Source organism: Nothoprocta perdicaria, unplaced genomic scaffold, assembly GCF_003342845.1.
Source record: "Nothoprocta perdicaria isolate Ctin4 unplaced genomic scaffold, notPer1 scaffold_157, whole genome shotgun sequence".
NCBI classification, from domain to species: Eukaryota; Metazoa; Chordata; class Aves; order Tinamiformes; family Tinamidae; genus Nothoprocta; species Nothoprocta perdicaria.
This window is the reverse complement of record NW_020454727.1, coordinates 997792-1014493: the sequence shown is the minus strand read 5'-3', so window position 1 is coordinate 1014493 and position 16702 is coordinate 997792. Positions and strand designations below refer to the sequence as shown.

The 16702-nt window shown below is 60.0% G+C and overlaps 1 protein-coding gene across 2 annotated transcripts in view; it reads right to left on the bottom strand.

Moving 5' to 3' along the window:
- The window catches only part of SH3GL1 (SH3 domain containing GRB2 like 1, endophilin A2), a 17772-nt gene extending 1073 nt beyond the window's left edge, over positions 1–16699 (bottom strand). Inside the window, exons 1-9 of one of the 2 annotated variants that reach the window (XM_026035277.1) lie at positions 16654–16699; positions 7189–7257; positions 7017–7089; positions 6266–6409; positions 4585–4718; positions 4002–4160; positions 3270–3373; positions 1676–1800; positions 1166–1219 (exon numbers count right to left, since the gene is read on the bottom strand). In XM_026035277.1, the coding sequence (XP_025891062.1) occupies positions 1166–1219; positions 1676–1800; positions 3270–3373; positions 4002–4160; positions 4585–4718; positions 6266–6409; positions 7017–7089; positions 7189–7257; positions 16654–16698 (907 nt within the window). In that variant the 5' untranslated portion in view covers position 16699. The remainder of the gene's footprint in view (positions 1–1165; positions 1220–1675; positions 1801–3269; positions 3374–4001; positions 4161–4584; positions 4719–6265; positions 6410–7016; positions 7090–7188; positions 7258–16653) is intronic. The other variant, XM_026035278.1, reaches the window with a different exon arrangement.
- Positions 16700–16702: the final 3 nt, after the last annotated feature.

Here is a 16702-nt window from a genome sequence, read left to right as displayed (position 1 = left end):
CCATCCTCCACCATCCTCCACTATCCTCCACCGGCCTCCACCATCCTCCACTATCCTCCACCGGCCTCCACCGGCCTCCACCATCCTCCACTATCCTCCACTGTCCTCCGCCATCCTCCACCATCCTCCACCATCCTCCACTATCCTCCACCAGCCTCCACCAGCCTCTGCCTGCCCCATCGTGGCTTCCTCGCGACGAGATTTACACCTCGTCCCCCTGGAATTGGCAGCGCGGCCCCGGGGACGCCCAGGGTCGCGCTCGCGGCGCGGCAGGACCCACTTCTCTTTCCCACCTCTCAGCTGCGTGATTTAGGCGTCACGCTGCCGATGGGTTAGGGCTGGGTTTTTCTGCAGCAAGATAAGTACCRCGGCTTGCTGTATTTGGCACTAAAATGCGAGCCCTGGGGTGGGCGCACACGGAGCTTTGGGGGTTTAGGGATGCTGCTGAAAATGGCTGGAGCTAAAGCAGCCTCTGCCAGGGGCTCCGGCCCCTGCCTGCCCTCCCTGTCGGGGCTCTGGGCTCGAGCTCTTCCTAACGGGATGAGCAAACAGCAGAATGAGAGCGCAAACGATCTGCTGAACATCCCCAGTGAGGACAGAACCAACACCAGAAGAGGACCCAGAAAACACCAAAAGCAGCAGCCAAAAGCAGGTCCATTTTTGCACCAATTCCCAAACTACCCAAGTGGACCCGCAACCCAAAGCGCTTCCTCTACCCCAACGCCTCGGAGCCACAGGTCCAGCCTGGCGCCCGCGACCCAGCGAGAGCCTTCGGTAGGAACCCGCTGATCCTGCCCAGGGTCTTCCTCGCCCCCGCGACCCACTCGAGGCTCCGGGAGCACCGGCCACAAACCCCACTCGTCGTGTCCAGCCCTGAGCTGCGGTGGGCAGCGGCAGCAGGAGAGAGGAAGGCCGGGTTGCTGGCAACGGGAATGGAAACAGGGAACAGCTGCTGCAGGAGAGCGAAAGCCCAATTCTGGGGGCAGTAAATGCCAATCCAGAGCAGCTCCGTTAGTTTGAGCCCTGGTGCAGGTTTAGCTCAGCTGTCCCGCTGGCCAGGCACAAAGGAATTAGTGGCTCTAAGCAGCAGTGTCAATGGAGGAGGAACAAGGAGGAGCGGGGAGGGATGGTCACACATCATGCAGTGYGGAGGGAGGAAACTCACGGATACTCCTGACGGAGGCGCGGGACGGCTTGTCGGATCGGAAAGAGGAGGAAGCTGCTTCCAAACAAAAAGAGACATGCTTAAAACAACGGGAACTGGGGAGGGGGGAAGGCAGGCCCCAAAGGGAGCATCTGTTAGGAGAAACAGGGCATCCCGCATGCTGCGTTAGAGACCCATCCGCCTCGGCGGGCCCACGGAGGGAGGGATGCACCATGATGCAGGACAGGCAGGGAGGGAAAGAGGTTTCATTTCTCCTGTCTGCCACTGCTGGCACTGACTGGACATTACGGGTCGGCGTCCCCAGCAGGAGACTCTGCTGGGACTGCCCCAAAGCCACGAGAAAAGAGCCCGAATGTTGAGGCATTTCTGGCATCTTCAGAGCCACCAGCTCCCACAGACACATCGAGCAYGTTAGAAATAACATTTCCAGGCAGAGAAGTTCCCCTCCATCCCCAGGAGGCCATCTGTGCTCCGGRGGCACCTGCGTGCACACACGTGGGACAGCTTTACCTGAGACTTTGGGGGTAGGATTGCAAGAGAAGCCCCCGTTGGACTGGTCGCTTTCTCCAAAATCATACGTCTCCCTGGGCTTGGGCTTGTACTCYCGCTTGGGGCGCGAGGAGGCCTCCCTCATCCTAGAAGAAGGAAAAGACCCGTGACTAAACTGAAGTGACACCGAGTACGACGAGATCAACTCACATCTGGGCTGCTGCTGTGAATGCTTTGGAGAAATGAAGGTCCTGTGAAGGCTGGAAGAGGGAACCTTCCTCCCCACGYCCCCAAAATCTCCTGCTGCCCAGGCAGGTATCACTCACCGAGGCCAMTCTCAGCTCTTGTCATCTCAGCCCGGGACTGAGCCCGTCCTGCAAGGCTCTATTTGCACCACATGCTAAAAGAAGTTGTTGCAGACCGCTCCGAGCAAGGTGGCACCTATTCTACCTGGTGGCTTTGCTGAGGTGCAGASTGCTTAGCTGGTGCACAAAAATCCGTGCACCCCTCTGTGCTGGGGCATTTTAAAGACGGATCGTCTCCGTTCTCCAGGGTTTGCGAGCCCTTCACACTGCCCCTAGGGGAGGCAAGATGCTCYGGGCTCTGCCTTGGAGGCGGCCCAGGCGGGTTTTGCTGCTCGCAGGCCAGCAGAGGACACTGGTGCAGCAGCTCGCACGCTCACACTGGCAGGATCCTCCCAGCTCCGGATTCACTGGGGCCACAGCGGCCACTCAGCGATTCGGTGCGTGACGAAAGCAGAGGCAGCAGCGCCAGATCAGCGAGAGCTGCAGCCGCCGCCCTGGCCCCGACCCAGCCGCTCTGCGTCAGGCTGCCCCAGGCCTGGCTCAGGACGGGAGGCCTGGGCAGGATGAAACCTCTTCTCCCGCCGTGGACGGGGCTTGCGGAGGTGCTCGTGCAGGCGGGACRGAGCAGCAGGGACGGTGCCAGTTCACGAAACAGCTCGCGGGTGATTGCACAGGAGCTCTGTGTCCCCTGGCACCTCAGCAGCTGCCACGTGCACTCTAGGGAGCGCCTGGAGATCCAAGGAGGGACAGGGAGAGCGGCAAGGCCAGGCAGGATCACAGTCCTTCCTGCTCCCGCGCACCAGGATCTGCCGCCCGGAGCAGCAACACGCGGCTCGAGGCTCCAGGACACGGACAGCAGAGCCACGTCGGCAGCAGGGTCCACCGGGAGACTCTCGTGCACAGAAAGGAGAGACAAGGCCGGCTGGAGGATGAGGAGTCTGACCTSGGCAGCTCAGAGACACATTCCTCTAAGGAAGTGATCTCTCCAGCTTTCTCCTGCCAAATTCAGCCCCAACTTCCCTGGGAGCAGCACATACTAATCCAGGCACGACTCAAACTAACAGGCATCACTTAGAGATGAAGCAAGCACAGGAGGGTGGCTTCAGATGCCAGAATGTACCTGTCACTGCGGATGGGCTGTGCAGCTGCTACTGCTCCCTGCAATCCAAAGRAGCTTTGGATTGAGGCAACACGGACTGCAAGAGGTGGCCTTAATACCAGGGGATAAACTCAGGTACTTAGAGGCACGTGTGGCAGGAGGAGCTTGTGGCTGTGACGAGCAGGAGCCCCTGCAGCACCCCGGGCCTCACCTGCGCTTGAGCTTGTCCGCGAGCTCGTCCAGGATCTGCACGGCCTGCCGGTGGTAGTCCAGCTGAGCGTCCACCAGCGCCGAGAGCTGGCTCACCTGCTCGATCTGCAGGGATCACACCAAGGAGGCATGAGCGGCTTTTCCCTGCTCCCAGGAGACGCCCGGCACACGTGGAGCAGCGTTCCCGAGGAGTCAGGGAGAAGGCTGAGCATTTCAGGGGTCACTCAGTGACTGGGACCCACCAGGACAAGAGGCTGCTGCCTGCCACCCTCAGGGCTTCACTGGCTCTTCAAACCCTTCCCACGTGAGCTGCCTCAGCTGCCCAAACTTGTTCCCACTCGTTTAATAAGCACATCAAGAAGAGACCCACTGAGTGCAGCTCCAGCCTCTCCCTCTGCCACGGGCTGGATCAGGAGGAAGGGGCTAGAGAGAGGAAAGAGGCCTGTGACACCACGTGCTGCGTACTCAGATCTGGGTTATCGGAGAGCAAAACTACACTGCCAAGAGCAAGAGTGGAAGTCAGTGTCTCTAAGTCATCTGTTCCTCAAGAGATCCCACCTCCAGGTACTGGACACAGGCACAGTGGCAGAATCACAGAATGGTTAAGGTTGGRTGGGATCTCTGGAGATCATCTAGTCCAACCTTCCTGCTCTAGCAGGGACATCCAGAGCAGTGGCCCAGCAGCACCCAGCCTAGGGCAGAGGTTGAGGCTGTGTCCTCTCCAAGCACTCACATCAGTTTCTAGGAGGTTGTGCATGCTGGTCTCAGCTACTTCCTTGGACTCTTCAAATTTCTCCATGGCCTGTCGAAGTTCCTCATCAGGGATCTTCCCCTGTCGCTTCTTCTTGTAGTCGAAGTCCAAGCGTCGGCCTTCCAGCTTCTTGAGATGGTGCTGGGGAGAGGAAGGTTACAAGCTCATGGCGCAAGTGAAGCATATTGTAAAGTTTAATGCACAGCAGCCCTGAATGGAACATGAGAATCAAATCTGGTGATCCCAGACCRTATGTCAGCACTTACTAGCAGAATGTCCTTCACAAATTGACCCAGGTATATGAAGTTCCTACATTCAAACCCACATGAAGCCTTGCGAGCTGCTCAGGAGCAGGAGCAGTGRTGCTGAGCACATTGAGAGGGGGCAAATTCTAGTGAATCTGATGAGAGCAAGTCCACAAAGTGCAGGGGAACAGACCTGGTACCCAAGCCGGTCCACCAGGATTCCCACTGCAATGGAGCAAGTGATTGCATGCACTGATAGTCAGAAGAGGCCAGAATCTTAAGAAATGAAAGAAGAGGGGAAAAAAAATCTCAGGTTTTACCTGGATTTCTTTCAGGTCCTTGTCACACAGGTTCTGGAGGGGATCAATAAAATTTTGTTTGACTTCAATATCCAGCGAGTCCTTCACTTCAGCCAGCCGTTTCATAGATTCGCCAGCATCGAGAAGCGCATCACCTTCGAGTGAGGAGGGGCAGGGAGGAGAAGGGAGAGGGAACAGAGGCCAGCCCGTTACGTGGGGTCTGTGGCTGCATGCAGGGCCATTCCGCCACGGCGCCCAGCGTGTGCAAGCTCCTTCGTGTCAAACATCCCTGCGTTTCCATCTCTCCGGAGCATCGCCCGGTGCGAAAACAGCACGGCCAGGCTCACTGCGAGACCAACACGCCTTCAGAGACAGGGTTGATCTCCCCCAGGAGGGAGGAAAAGGTAGAAAAATAACTGGAAAACTCCCCTGGATGTTCAGGGAGTCCCTGYGCTCGTAACTGGCAGCGCGGCGCTAACCTGGCTCTGCTCCTTGGCCTCTGCTGGCCCCTGCACGGGCACGTTGGGCCGGAGTCAGCCCGGCCGTCCCTTTGTGCGGATGGTTTGAAGCCAAGAGCAGCACGCTGAGCAAATTGGTGAAGTTTCCCCAGATGCTGGCAGCAAACCCGCGCCTTTTATTGATTTTAGACTCTACCCTCTCTCGGGCCAACCTTCTCTCCTYCAAATTGAGACAGCTCCAAGCTGCTTATTGAAACCGAGCTAGTTTTGTGCTTTTCCAAGGTTCCTACCACAATAAGAGCTAAGCCAGACAGACTACCAGCAAAGCATTTCTAGTCTTAGCTTTTCTATTCCAGTGGAAACCTTTTATAGATTAAATTATTCCTGYATAGTTTTGGCAAACCAACCATTTCAGCACTGGATTAGTACAAGAGAATGTGGAAGTGAAATAGATGGTGAAGTGAACCACCAGCCTACTGCCTATGCGGAAAAAATATACAGAGTATATTTGCAAAAGAATTGCTTCAAGCTTGATACCACTAAATAACCTGTCACAGGGATGGGTGTGGTATTAAAATATAAATTTATCAAGTTAAGTGTTCCTTTAAAGAGAGGCCATTAAAGGAAGTGAGATTTGGTATGCTCGTCTAAAAACTTCCTTCCCCCGTGTGCTCCACAATAGCTCCGGTTCCTGCAGGGCAAGAGGGACGCGGGGCTTGGAGCAGCCAGGGACGCCCTTGAGACCCATTTGTCACTGCCACAAAGCAGCCAGAGCTTTTTAATTTTCCTGAGGCAAGAAGGGCCCTCCCTGCCATGGGAGTCATCGGGCAGCTGTGCGCTGTCCTGGATCCGTCACATGTGCAGACCCATGTTTTAGCGGATTAAGGCTGATGTCACCGAAGGGCTTCGCCCCCTCCTCCCTGCAAGGCACACATGGGTCGTTTCATGGTTAGGAGGAATTACTACACGGAAAGATTTCCTGGCTCCGGCCTCCCTAAAGTGGAGTTTTAGTTGGAAACCGTGCAGCAAAACTCCTCATCTCATTCAATCTCTTTTCCACACCACCACTCTTGAGTTTAGAAGTGAGGAGGTCATTTTTCCTACATGCAGATTCCTGTTTTCCCAAAGCTTAATAATAATTAAGAAAAAAGCATTACAAGGTGGGCTTTTCACCCAAAGCAATGAGTACAAGGGGATCGGGCACGGTGCGCACGAGCCCTCGCCGCGGGCGCCAGGGCACTCACCGAAGTTGGAGTCGTCGCCCAGCTCCTTGCCGTAGCGGATCATGCTCTCGCCCAGCAGCCCTTCCGACTGCGGGTAGCCGGGGTTCTTCACCTGCCCGCGGATCTTCGACATCGTGTTCAGCATGGTCAGCTTGGCTCTGGAAGCTGCCACAGAAACGGCCACAGCCGAGTTGGCCACCGCTTGCGGCCACTGCCCGCGTCACTCCCCAAGCGAGCGAGCCCTGTTGTCTCCATCTCCCAGAAATACCACTCRCTACGAAGAGAGGAATCTCTTTGCCAAGGCAGGGAGCAAAAATCACTCCCTGTAGGCTGCGAGCGAAGGCCGAAGGAGGTTCCCTCGGTCCCCGGAGGGCTCTCCGAAGGGCTGGCTGGAAACGAGCAGCACAGCAGGCTCCAGAGGCAATGGCTACAAGCCCAGGCACCCCGTGTCAGCCCAGGGATGCGGCTTTTTCTGGACACTGCATGAAAACTGGTCCCCTTTGGTTTCTCTCTAGGTCTGGGGATAAAGGCGACTCAGTGTCTTACAGTCCAGAAACACAGCACCGGGCAAAAGGGGCCTCTGGATCCCCCAGCGAGGCCAGTAAGGGAGGAACAGGAGTGGAACGAGGCAGCCCAGCTTGCACCAGCAAATCTGATGTTGAAAACGGGCTGCTGGCTGACGTGCCGAGGCCTGAAATGGTCTGTCCTGGTGCGTCTCTCTGCCTCTTTCCCCGGGCAGCTGGGACAGAGGATGGAGAGGTGCAGCACTCACCTGGGTTAGGCTGCAGGTACTCTATTGTCCTGGTCAATACTTCTGTTACTGCCTTGCTGGTCAGATCCACTTTCTGCAGGAAAAACAAGCCGGGAAATTCAGCTCTGAGCTCTGGAAAGGCCACAGAGGAGACAGCGGGTGTTTTTGGGATTTTTCTCACTCCCTTTCTCACCTTTTCCATTTCCTTGAAGTCATCGTCGAGCTTGGTCCCTTCAGCCCCTCCAACCTTCTCGCTGACCAGCTGTGGAAACAGAGCGAGGAGGAGGCATCAGGAGGCATSAGGCACACCAGAGCTCCTCAGGCCTCCTCCCGTCTCCTGGTTGAGGTTAACGCGACTGTCAGTTGGTGCCGCTGGCATGTGCTCGGCCTCCACAGCAAAACCACACGTGGCTCTTTGATAAAGAGATTAAAAATCTCTTTATTAGATTAAAAACGGCCCCGTTAAAAATCCAGGCACCTCTTTGCTCGGCAGCATCCAACAAGGCACCCTCAAAGCACCGCTGAGTCCCCAGGCAGGCTGGATATTCCTTACCGCAGGGGYGATGCGGAGCTCTCTAAATCCCACCACACAGCTCCGACTCCAACGCTTGCTGGAAAAAGCGAGCAAGAGTCTCACAACTCCATTTTGAGACAGGCTGGGGTTTCACACATGGCAAAACGCAAGGAAATAGGGAATTAACACACTCGGCTCGCAGCAGCCAACACGGGAGCTGAGGGCAGAGCTCCCAACGGGCCGAACCAGAGCTCCCCGCGCTCCCACGGGAAGAGCTGCTGGGAATGCCGGAGGAGCTCAGGGACCGGGCCAGGGTTGTGAAGTCTCTTCAAGCAGAGCATAAAGATCTGCAGAAACTACAGCGACGTTTTCCAGTCCTTTTATCAAGGCTCCTCCGATGGCTGTCCTAAAACAGGCGAAGAGGTGAGAGGTCTGACACGCAAAGGTGGAGCTGGGGTCTCTGCTTGCTTCAGAATATCACTTGGACTAAGGAAAAGACCCTCTTTCTCCCTAAGCCTCACCTTCCCCTCACGCCAGCTAAAGACATGAGCGAAARGTGCGTTATTAAATGTACAGAGCCCCAGTGGGGGGCACGTTTCCCCCCAGCCCAGTCCCCGTCGAGGCGACAGGCAGCGCTCGCGTTGGGGACACGCGGCCGAGCCCGCCCGGCCTGCAGAGCTGACTCTTTTGCCCCCCAAACCGGCGCACGCCGAGYAAATCACCTTTCGGACACCCTTCGGAAAGCCGAGAGGATGCAGGAGGCAGCGGCGCTTGCAGACTGGGTTAACCCTTCCTTTTGACAGCCAAGAAATGCCATCGGAGGCCGCGTTTCCCAGTGCCAGCTGGTGATTTTGGGGGCCCTGCTCACATGGAGGCTGCGGGCGCTGCCCTCAGAAAGAGGGAAGCGAACTCGGCAGCCCCAAGGTGACGGTGGGATGTTACAGACCGGGCAGCTCAAACCGCTTCCAAACAGGGTGGCTGTTTCCCTGTGCAGGGAGGCGGGAAGGGGCGGCTGGAGAGCTGATATTCCAGCGGAGCAGCCAGCGATCAATTCCTCACTTCTCATCAGTGCTTAATTAAAAGGATGCTGGCGATTAGCGCGCGCCCTGCGTAGCTGAGTCCTGAGCTCATACAGGAGTGTTCCTGCCATCCTGCCGGGCGCTCCCGCTCCGGCCAACGCTCCGGGCCCGCTCCTGCCCAGCGTCCTGCCCGGCTAACAGCTCCCTTCATTAAAAAAGAGCCGGCTCAGTGGAAAAAGCCGCCCGCGGAATAATTACACAGGTGCCGTAAATGTTTGGAATCCGGGCGGAACGGGGTTGCGCGCGACACGTCCGCAGACGGACACGCAGAATAGACAATTAAGGGAAAATTGCCTCGAATCGGTGCCCAATGCGCCAGTCCTTTGCATCCTGCTGGCTGTTCCTGCTGGGCTATGGGAAGGCCCCTGCCCCGCGCCGGCTCGGCACAATTCCCTGGAATTAGGTGGAATTTCAGGCCATTGTCACGGTACCTTTATCACCAGGCTGGGCAGCTCTGCGGGTCTAAGACATTAATTTGCTCTGCTGCCTCCTCTGTGTTTAAGATTTAAAAGGGACCTGCAGTGACCAGGGCTGGGTACTGGTGACAGTCACTGGGCTCTGCTGCTCTCCAAGCTGGTGGCCGGGGTCGCTCCAAGGGCTCCTTGAGGCGCCCTCTTCCACAGCGCGCTCGGGACGAGCGGGAATGCGGCGATGGCGGGTATGGAAAACACCCGGGTGTTTTCCCTGCAAGGCCCTGCGAGGCTCCCGGCCGGACCCGCTCGCGCAGGGAGGAGGCCGCGTTCCGTGTCCTGCGCCTCGTGCCAAGCACCCCACGCAGCTTCCATTGTCCCCTTCATGTTGTGATCCAGGCCAGCAAGGCTGGAAGGCGCCGGGCCAGCCGGGTCCGCCCGGCCCAATCCTGGCGTTTCCCCACGTCCCTGCTCCCTRCCGCTCGGCACGTGCCAGCCAGGCCGTGCTGGCATCGCGTACGGGCCCACGTGTCTCCGCAGAGCATGTCAGGCTCTCCTTGGCAGCAGCTCGGCCGTGTTCGCACGGACGGTCCCGTCTCGGGGACGCGCGTCGCTGCGCGGCAGCAGCCGTCCCGGTTTAGCCGGAGCTCAGGACGCCCCCGGCAAAGCGCACGCTAATCCCAGCCACCTCCTCCCACYTGCTTGGAAGGGAAAAGAACAGGCCGGAGTGTTTAGGGTGTGGAATTAGGGATAAGTGCGGTGCCTCCTAGGGAAGGGGACGGCAGAGGCCTTGGGCACCGGATGCGCTCTCTCCCCAAAGCCGAGCACTGCAGGGGGAGGGAAGGGGAGCGGATCCATCCGCTGCTCCCCGTTTCCCCACGTCTTTCCCGGTGGGAAGAGYGGGGCACACCCCACAAACACCCCTCGAGGGTCTCACGCTGCTGCCCCACAGAACCAGCCACCGTGGGTGGCCCCTCGCYGCCCAGYGCCCCGTTTMTGGGCCACRGAGCGCCCTGYGCCGCAGCGCCAGCTCTTCCCGKCCAGCRCCTCTGCTCTATTCCCGGCCCTCCRTCTCTTCCTGCACTTCCTTGCTCAGGAAGGAAGCCCCCGCTTCCTTCCTTCCTTCAAGGAAAGGGCCGTTCCCGTGGGAGCGCTGGGAAGGCGCCGGTGCCAGCGCACGTAGAGGCGCCGCCGCCACCTCCAGCCACGTGCGACGGAGAAACGTGTGCGCGGAGGGACGGGGCCGGCCGCCCCCTCACCATCTGAAAGGCATCTGGCTGCTCTGCGCCCCACGCAACAGCTCGAGCGCCTCGATGTGCCGCAGCAGGGCAGCCAGGTCTGCCCAGAACGGGGCACAGCTCCAACCTGCTCCTCCTGACGAAGCAGAAACGTCTTCAAAGTGACCCCAGGTTGTCGGCTCAGCGCGCCTGGGCGGCAGGAGCCACCTGCCCGGCTCCTCCTCGGAGCACCGCGAGTGACTCATCTCCACCCGGCAGATGGTTTCGCAGGAGCGCGGACGGCATCGATTAAAGACACGAGCCTGCAGCCGCCCGGTTCAAACCCACGCTGCGCTCGCTCTTTGTAGGGCCCTGGGGTCTCCGCTTATCCCACCTGCAGTGCTGGCTGCGCCGAGCCCCCCGAGGAGAACAGGGCTCCCTTCCCTTCCCTGGGCAGTCAGCGGCAGCTCGGCCTCGTCCGGGCCAATGCCAAGCTGGGACAGGGCTAGGATGGGATGGGAAGGGGCATGGAACTGCTCCCGGGACAGATTCCCGCTGTAGATTCCCGGGAAAAGCTTCCACACTTATCGCCACATTGGGTAGACACTCCAATGCTCTCGCCACACGAAAGCGGAGCCTCCCAACAACCATTTTCTCCTGCTATTAGTTCTCCTGCTCTCCTTCTCTCCTGCTCTGCACCAAACGAGACATCATTTCTACCCAGCTAGAAGGGAAATAATAAGAATTGGGTCCAAACGGGGAARCGGAACCGGCCGCCGTGCGCGGCCGCTCTCTCCTCCTGGCCCTGGTGCCCCGAGCGCGGCGGGCGGCGCTTCCAGCCGAGAGGAAACGGGGCTCACATCCCGGCTCCCCTGCATCCCGCGGGACCTGAGGCTCTTGCCCAAACCTCTGTTCATTCTGGACCAACATTCCCAGCTTTGCTGATCCGTCGCTCCCACTGCTCTTTGCAGGYGTGGGTTTCCCTTTGCCTCTTTTGCTGGATCCTACTGCGGCTTTCCAAGGATGAGCCACGGCGGACGAGGAGTGAGGCCGTGGCCTCCTCTGGAATATGTGGGATTGGCAAGGGCGGGAAASCAGCCTCCCGCACTCTGCTCCTATGGACTGCACTGGAAGCGAGGAAAGGGAAGGAAAGCCGCACTTGGGAGAGCCCTTGGGAAAACAGCTGCTTTCCTTTGGAAAGGAAGGTAGGACCGTGTTCTCTTCCAAAGGGAGCGGTGAGGGGCCTGTGCCCGGTGCTTTGGACACCCCCYGCTCCACACGGGAAGCATTCGGAAGCCACAGGTCGGAGCTGACAGCACCGCCGCATYCACAGACATCAAAAGGGGGATAAATAAGCCCGGCTCTAGAAACACAGAGGTGCCTTTGTTAGCGTGAATAGCAGGAAGAGCTCGGCGGCTATCGGCACGGAGCAGGAACTCCCGAGGGAGCGGAGCGGGGACGGGCGCCCGCCGAGCCCCACACCGGCAACCGTGGCACCCCGGCCCGAAAACACGGATTCCCTCAGCCTGGAAAACCCACGCGGCGCAACGAGGAGCAGCTTTGCTGCACACGGGAAGAGCAACATCTGGAGCTGTGGATTTGGGCCTGCCCGGCGCGCCGGGAGTCCCCCCAAAGCCACGAGCACGGATTGAGATGGGTTTTAAACCCCTCACCGTTTAGCCAGAACATGAGGAGAGCCGGAGGGGAAGGGAAAAAGCCCTTGGCACGAGCCGCACTTTCTTCCTCGGTGCATTTGCTTTGTGGGCGGATGATTATTCGCCGTTTTTCTGCCTATCTTATCACAAAGGTGGCAAGCCTGCATTTAAATATAGCTAGCCCTGTAAAGCCAAAACAAATTTGGTCAAGAGGACGGTTAGTAAATTATCCGAGCTGAGGGCTGAAGGAAGCCCGGGCTAAAAAGGACACGGCCTGGCTTGCAAGTCCTCGGGTGAATTAGGGAGATTGTTTTCTCTATTAGAAAATGCCCTTTAAAGCTCTAATCATGCAAATTTTATCCTGCCTGAAAGATGGAATTTCATTATGGAGCTTGGCTTAAGTTTTCCTTTTTTTTTTGAGCACAAGAGCAAGCTAATTAGTGACACTACCACAATTTTATTAATAGCCCGTTAACGGGAGATAGGAAGAGCCCCCAAAATTCCCAGTGGCTTCACAAAGCGAAATGTCCGTCCAGGGTGAGAGGCTCCCGATGCCGGAGGGGATCCAGGGAACCCGTTTACCCCTCCGGAGCATCCCCGGCTGCCGAGCGCGGCCCCCTCCTGCCAACAGGAACCCGCTGCTGGAAGCGAAGGGATCGCAGGGTAAAGGGATGCAGGGAGAGGAAACCTTTATTTTTTATTATTTTTTTTTTGCTTTTATAGCAATAAAGGGAGAGCCAAGAGGGGCTGGGAGYGGCGAGGCCCGCGATGCCGTGGAGGGCGCTGGATCCGTCCCCGGCGCCGCGGGCTCCGCGTGGACATCCAGGGACGCGCGGCCACCGCGGCGCCYGGCGCTCCGCAGCGGGACTGAACCGCGAGCAGCAGCCAAGGGCTTCGTGTCCGGGTCCTCCCAACCCTGGGAAGAGGCTTATGTGGGAACAGGGGAGAGAAGGAAGAGGGAAAGGGGCTACAGGAATGATTCAGCTTTTGCAGGCCAGCCTGCCTGATCTCATCCTCATTTTGCTCTTTCCCAGGAGGGAAGTATTGGCAGGGAGACACAGGAGGACGGATTTCCTTCCCCAGCATCCAGCAACCAGCCCCCCGGCACCGTCCCGCTCCTCTCTCCGTCCGTGGATAGCTGGGGGGACGGCTAAATGTCCCTGCTGGAGCAGGGGGCTGCACTCGGTGTCTCCAGAGGCCCCTTCCAGCCTCAGSCACCCCAGGACTCYGATTTTGGACAGAAAGCCCCACGTCAGCGGCAGCCGCGAGGGGAGCCCGAGCGGGTCCGAGCTCTGCACGATTCCTCCCCGGCCTGCAGTGAGTCACGTATCCTTCCTGCGGCCCAGATTCCCCTGCCGTAAACACGGATAATACTTTCCCTTTAACATTAAAAACGAGYAGGGGGGCGAACGGCGCAGGGTTTACTGAGAGCTGCAGCTCCCAACCTCTGTTTTCCGTCCTTGCCTTCCAGGAACGGAGCTCTCGCTACCAGCGGCACTCGTGAAAGCGATCCTAAATAAATAAATAAAAGGCCAAGTTAAAGTAATGGATACGGAGGCAGGAGCCATCCTGTTTTTCGGGAGAGGCTGGCGATACCGGCCCAGCTCTCCGCCTCGGGAGCACATTAATGCTCAAGGACGGAGCGGGGAGGCCGCGGGGACTCTGACCCCGGATAATATTAATAAAACAAACACCKGGTGCCGCGGGAGCGTCGCAGAGACCTGCAGGGTCCCTCGGCCGCCCCGTTCCAAGCGGGATTTGCAGGAACAGCGCTCGGAGCACGGTGCTGCCAGCCTCAGGAACGGCCTGTTCTCGGTGCCACCGCAAGCCCGAGCGCCGCGCTGCTTTGTCACCACCCGTTAACGTGGCCCGGAGCGAGGCGACTTCTCCCGGCGCCGGGAGGAAAAACTGAAGGATTTGGCTCCTCTGGGTTTGAAGCAAGAAGATAACGGAAGGGAATCGGAGGACGCGCTGAGACAGGGCAAGTCGGGAGTGAAGGTTGGCTGCTCCAGAGGCTCCTGCTCCAAACTAAGCGGAGCGACCGGAGCAGCAGCCTCTGGAAGCCGCTGCAGAGCCCCGGGAGACCCCATTGCCAGGGAACAGCACCCGGGCCACCCACACCATGGGTGCCCGGGCCCGTTCGGAAAGACACCGCGGTCCTGGAGCGGCCGCTCGCACCCGCTCCACATCCAGGACATCGGTAGCCAGGCAGGGCGCTGAGGGACAAGCTCCAGCCAGGGAAACCGCCCTCCGAGGTTGTTTGGCAATGGGAAAGGTTATCCTGCCCCGCGCACGGCCGGCCCCGCTCCGTGTGCAGGGACCACGGCATGGGGGACAGCCAGGGGGATGAGCGGAAACACGTCCGGCTCCGGCTCCCTCTGCCCCGTCGTGGCACCTGGTGCCGAGCGGAGGCGTTGGGAGCTCCCGGGACGCGGTAACAACTGCCGGGACAACCGGCACCATGAGCCGGGGGGCTGGGGAGCTGCCGGATCCTTCCGGGATGAAGCCCCCACCAGGGGGACATCCGGAGCTCCCGGATGAGGCGAAAGCAATTGCGGCCTCTGYGCGTTCCAGAGAGCCACCGGACACGGGGACACGCGGCTACGTGCGGGGCTCGTGGTGCTCCCGGCTCCCCGCAGCCCGCGGCGTCGGAGTGAGCGGGCGGGAAGGGCCGGGCGGCTCCCCCGGGCCGGGTTCTGCGCAGGAGAACTCCGACGGCTTCGGAGCCAAACCCGGCACTGAGACCGGCACCGGGAGCAGCAAACGGCACCAACRCGGCCCCGGCGCCTGAGGAGCCGCCGGTGGATCCAGCGGGATGTGGCGACTCCCCTTCGGCTCACGGAGCTCGGAGATCCTGCTGTTTCTGCTCCTTCCTCTTGGGAAGATGTTTTCTACGGGATTTCTTTTTTAAGAATATTTCCCTGGGAACTGGCAAAACCTGTTCTGGCTGTGCATGCGGAGCCGGTCGCCATCTGTGGCACTTCCGAGCGGGATACGGCCTGGGGTCCCTGCTGCGCACGGGCGCCTGGCAGCCTCCCCCCTGGAGCACACCGGGAACGGGGAATGTTGGCACAGGATCACGGGATGGAGTCCCAGCACCTCCCTGCTCCACGGGGCTCTGGAGGCAGCCAAGYCGGAGCCTCTTCCCGATGGGAAGCGGGGGAGGAAGATCCCACCCCGCCACTGCAGCAGGGCASGTTTTCTAGGAGGGTCCTCACGGGCCTTGGTCCCGGCTACGTTTTCCTTCAATTAACAACAGACATGGAATTACACACAACACTTTAGGAAAAAAGAAAACCCTTCCACATGTTTGGGTTTGGCAGCACCTAACACGTCTAAGGGAGCCAGCCAAAAAATAACTAATCCTCCTTCCCTTGCAGCCAAGTGTGGAGCGGGGCTGCTGCGAGGAGGGGGTGCGGGGTGAAACGGGAAAGCGGAGGAGCAGAATGCYGAAAAACGGGACAACGGGGCCCAGTGGCTCCCGGGCGGCAGGAAGGGAATGGCCAGCGGTTCTCCGCGCTGGGATGCTCCCAGGAGGCAGCAGGAACATCCCTGGAGCGGAGGGTCGTCCGCGGCTTCCGAGCAGGGCGCGCGCTCCCTTCCCGGCGCTGAACTCCGCTTGTTGGGAATAACGGGGCTCCGCAGGGCGCGGGAACGCGGGGCCGGCCCCGGCGCCCTCTCGGCGCCCGCGTCCCGCTCGGGCTGCGCCGCCAGCGCCGCGCACGAGCCACCAGAACGGCTCCGTGCGAGGAAAACACGCACCGCGGGGGCACCAACACACCCGCAGAGGCCTCGTCTTACAGCAATTCCCCTCCTTGGTGACGGGCTCCATCGGTCATTCCCGGATGACGCGTTTAGACCTCGGGATCGCGCTGTTTTTGACTCCGGGATGAGCTTTCACCTCCGCACGCCCTGCCACGACGGCAGCGCGGAGCCAGCGCCGCGGGAGACGGGCTTCCAGCACTGCCCTTCCCGAGCCCTTCCCGAGCCCCGGCACATCCGCTGCGGGAAAGCGGATGGGATTCCTTATGCCCAGCCACCGCAGGAATCTATTATTTCGCTTTTGCTGCTTAAGCAAAACGCTTTTATGTAAATACGGCCGAGAAAGGAGGCAACACACGTAGCCAACGTAGTTGGAACGAGCTTGGAAGYGCGGAAACGCTCTGCCTGGAAACCCCACGGAGCCTCCGGGTGGACGAGCGCAAAATTCATCCGTCTTAGCCTTAAATCGGGGGCTCGAACGCAGAAATGGGGAGGGCCGGGCCGGCGCTCCCCGGCAGGCAGCTGGGCCGATTCCCGCCTCGCCCCAAAAACACGCTCTTAAAAACGCCAGCGTTAACAGCGGGGGCGCGGGGTGACCCCGGGGAAGGGGACGAGGCCCCCGGAGCGGCGCGGGAGCGCGATCCGCGCGCGGGGGCCGCGGGCCCGGCCGGGAAGGGGGGTTCGGGCCGGGGGCTTCTCCTCGTTCGGGGCCCCCCCAGCTCCACAGCGCGGCAAAGGCGGCGCCCCGGAASCCGCAGCCCGGGCGGCTCCCCCAGGACTCCGCTCCCCGCTCCCCTTTATTAGTATCACTAGTAATTAAYAACATCTCCCCGCTGGCGGGAGCGGCCGGGACAGGGGGGCGCCGCCATCCCGCCGCGCTCCGGGACCCCGCCGGGAGGGACCGGCACCGGTACCGGCACCACGGCGGGGCGACGCGCGGGGAGGCCCCCGGGGAGCGCGACAGCGGCGCGGGGCTAGCGGCGGGGCAGCGCGGAGCGGCGCCGGGAGCGGCGGGCCTCACCTGGCTCGCCTTGTAGAACTGCTTCTTGAGCCCCGCCACCGACATGGTG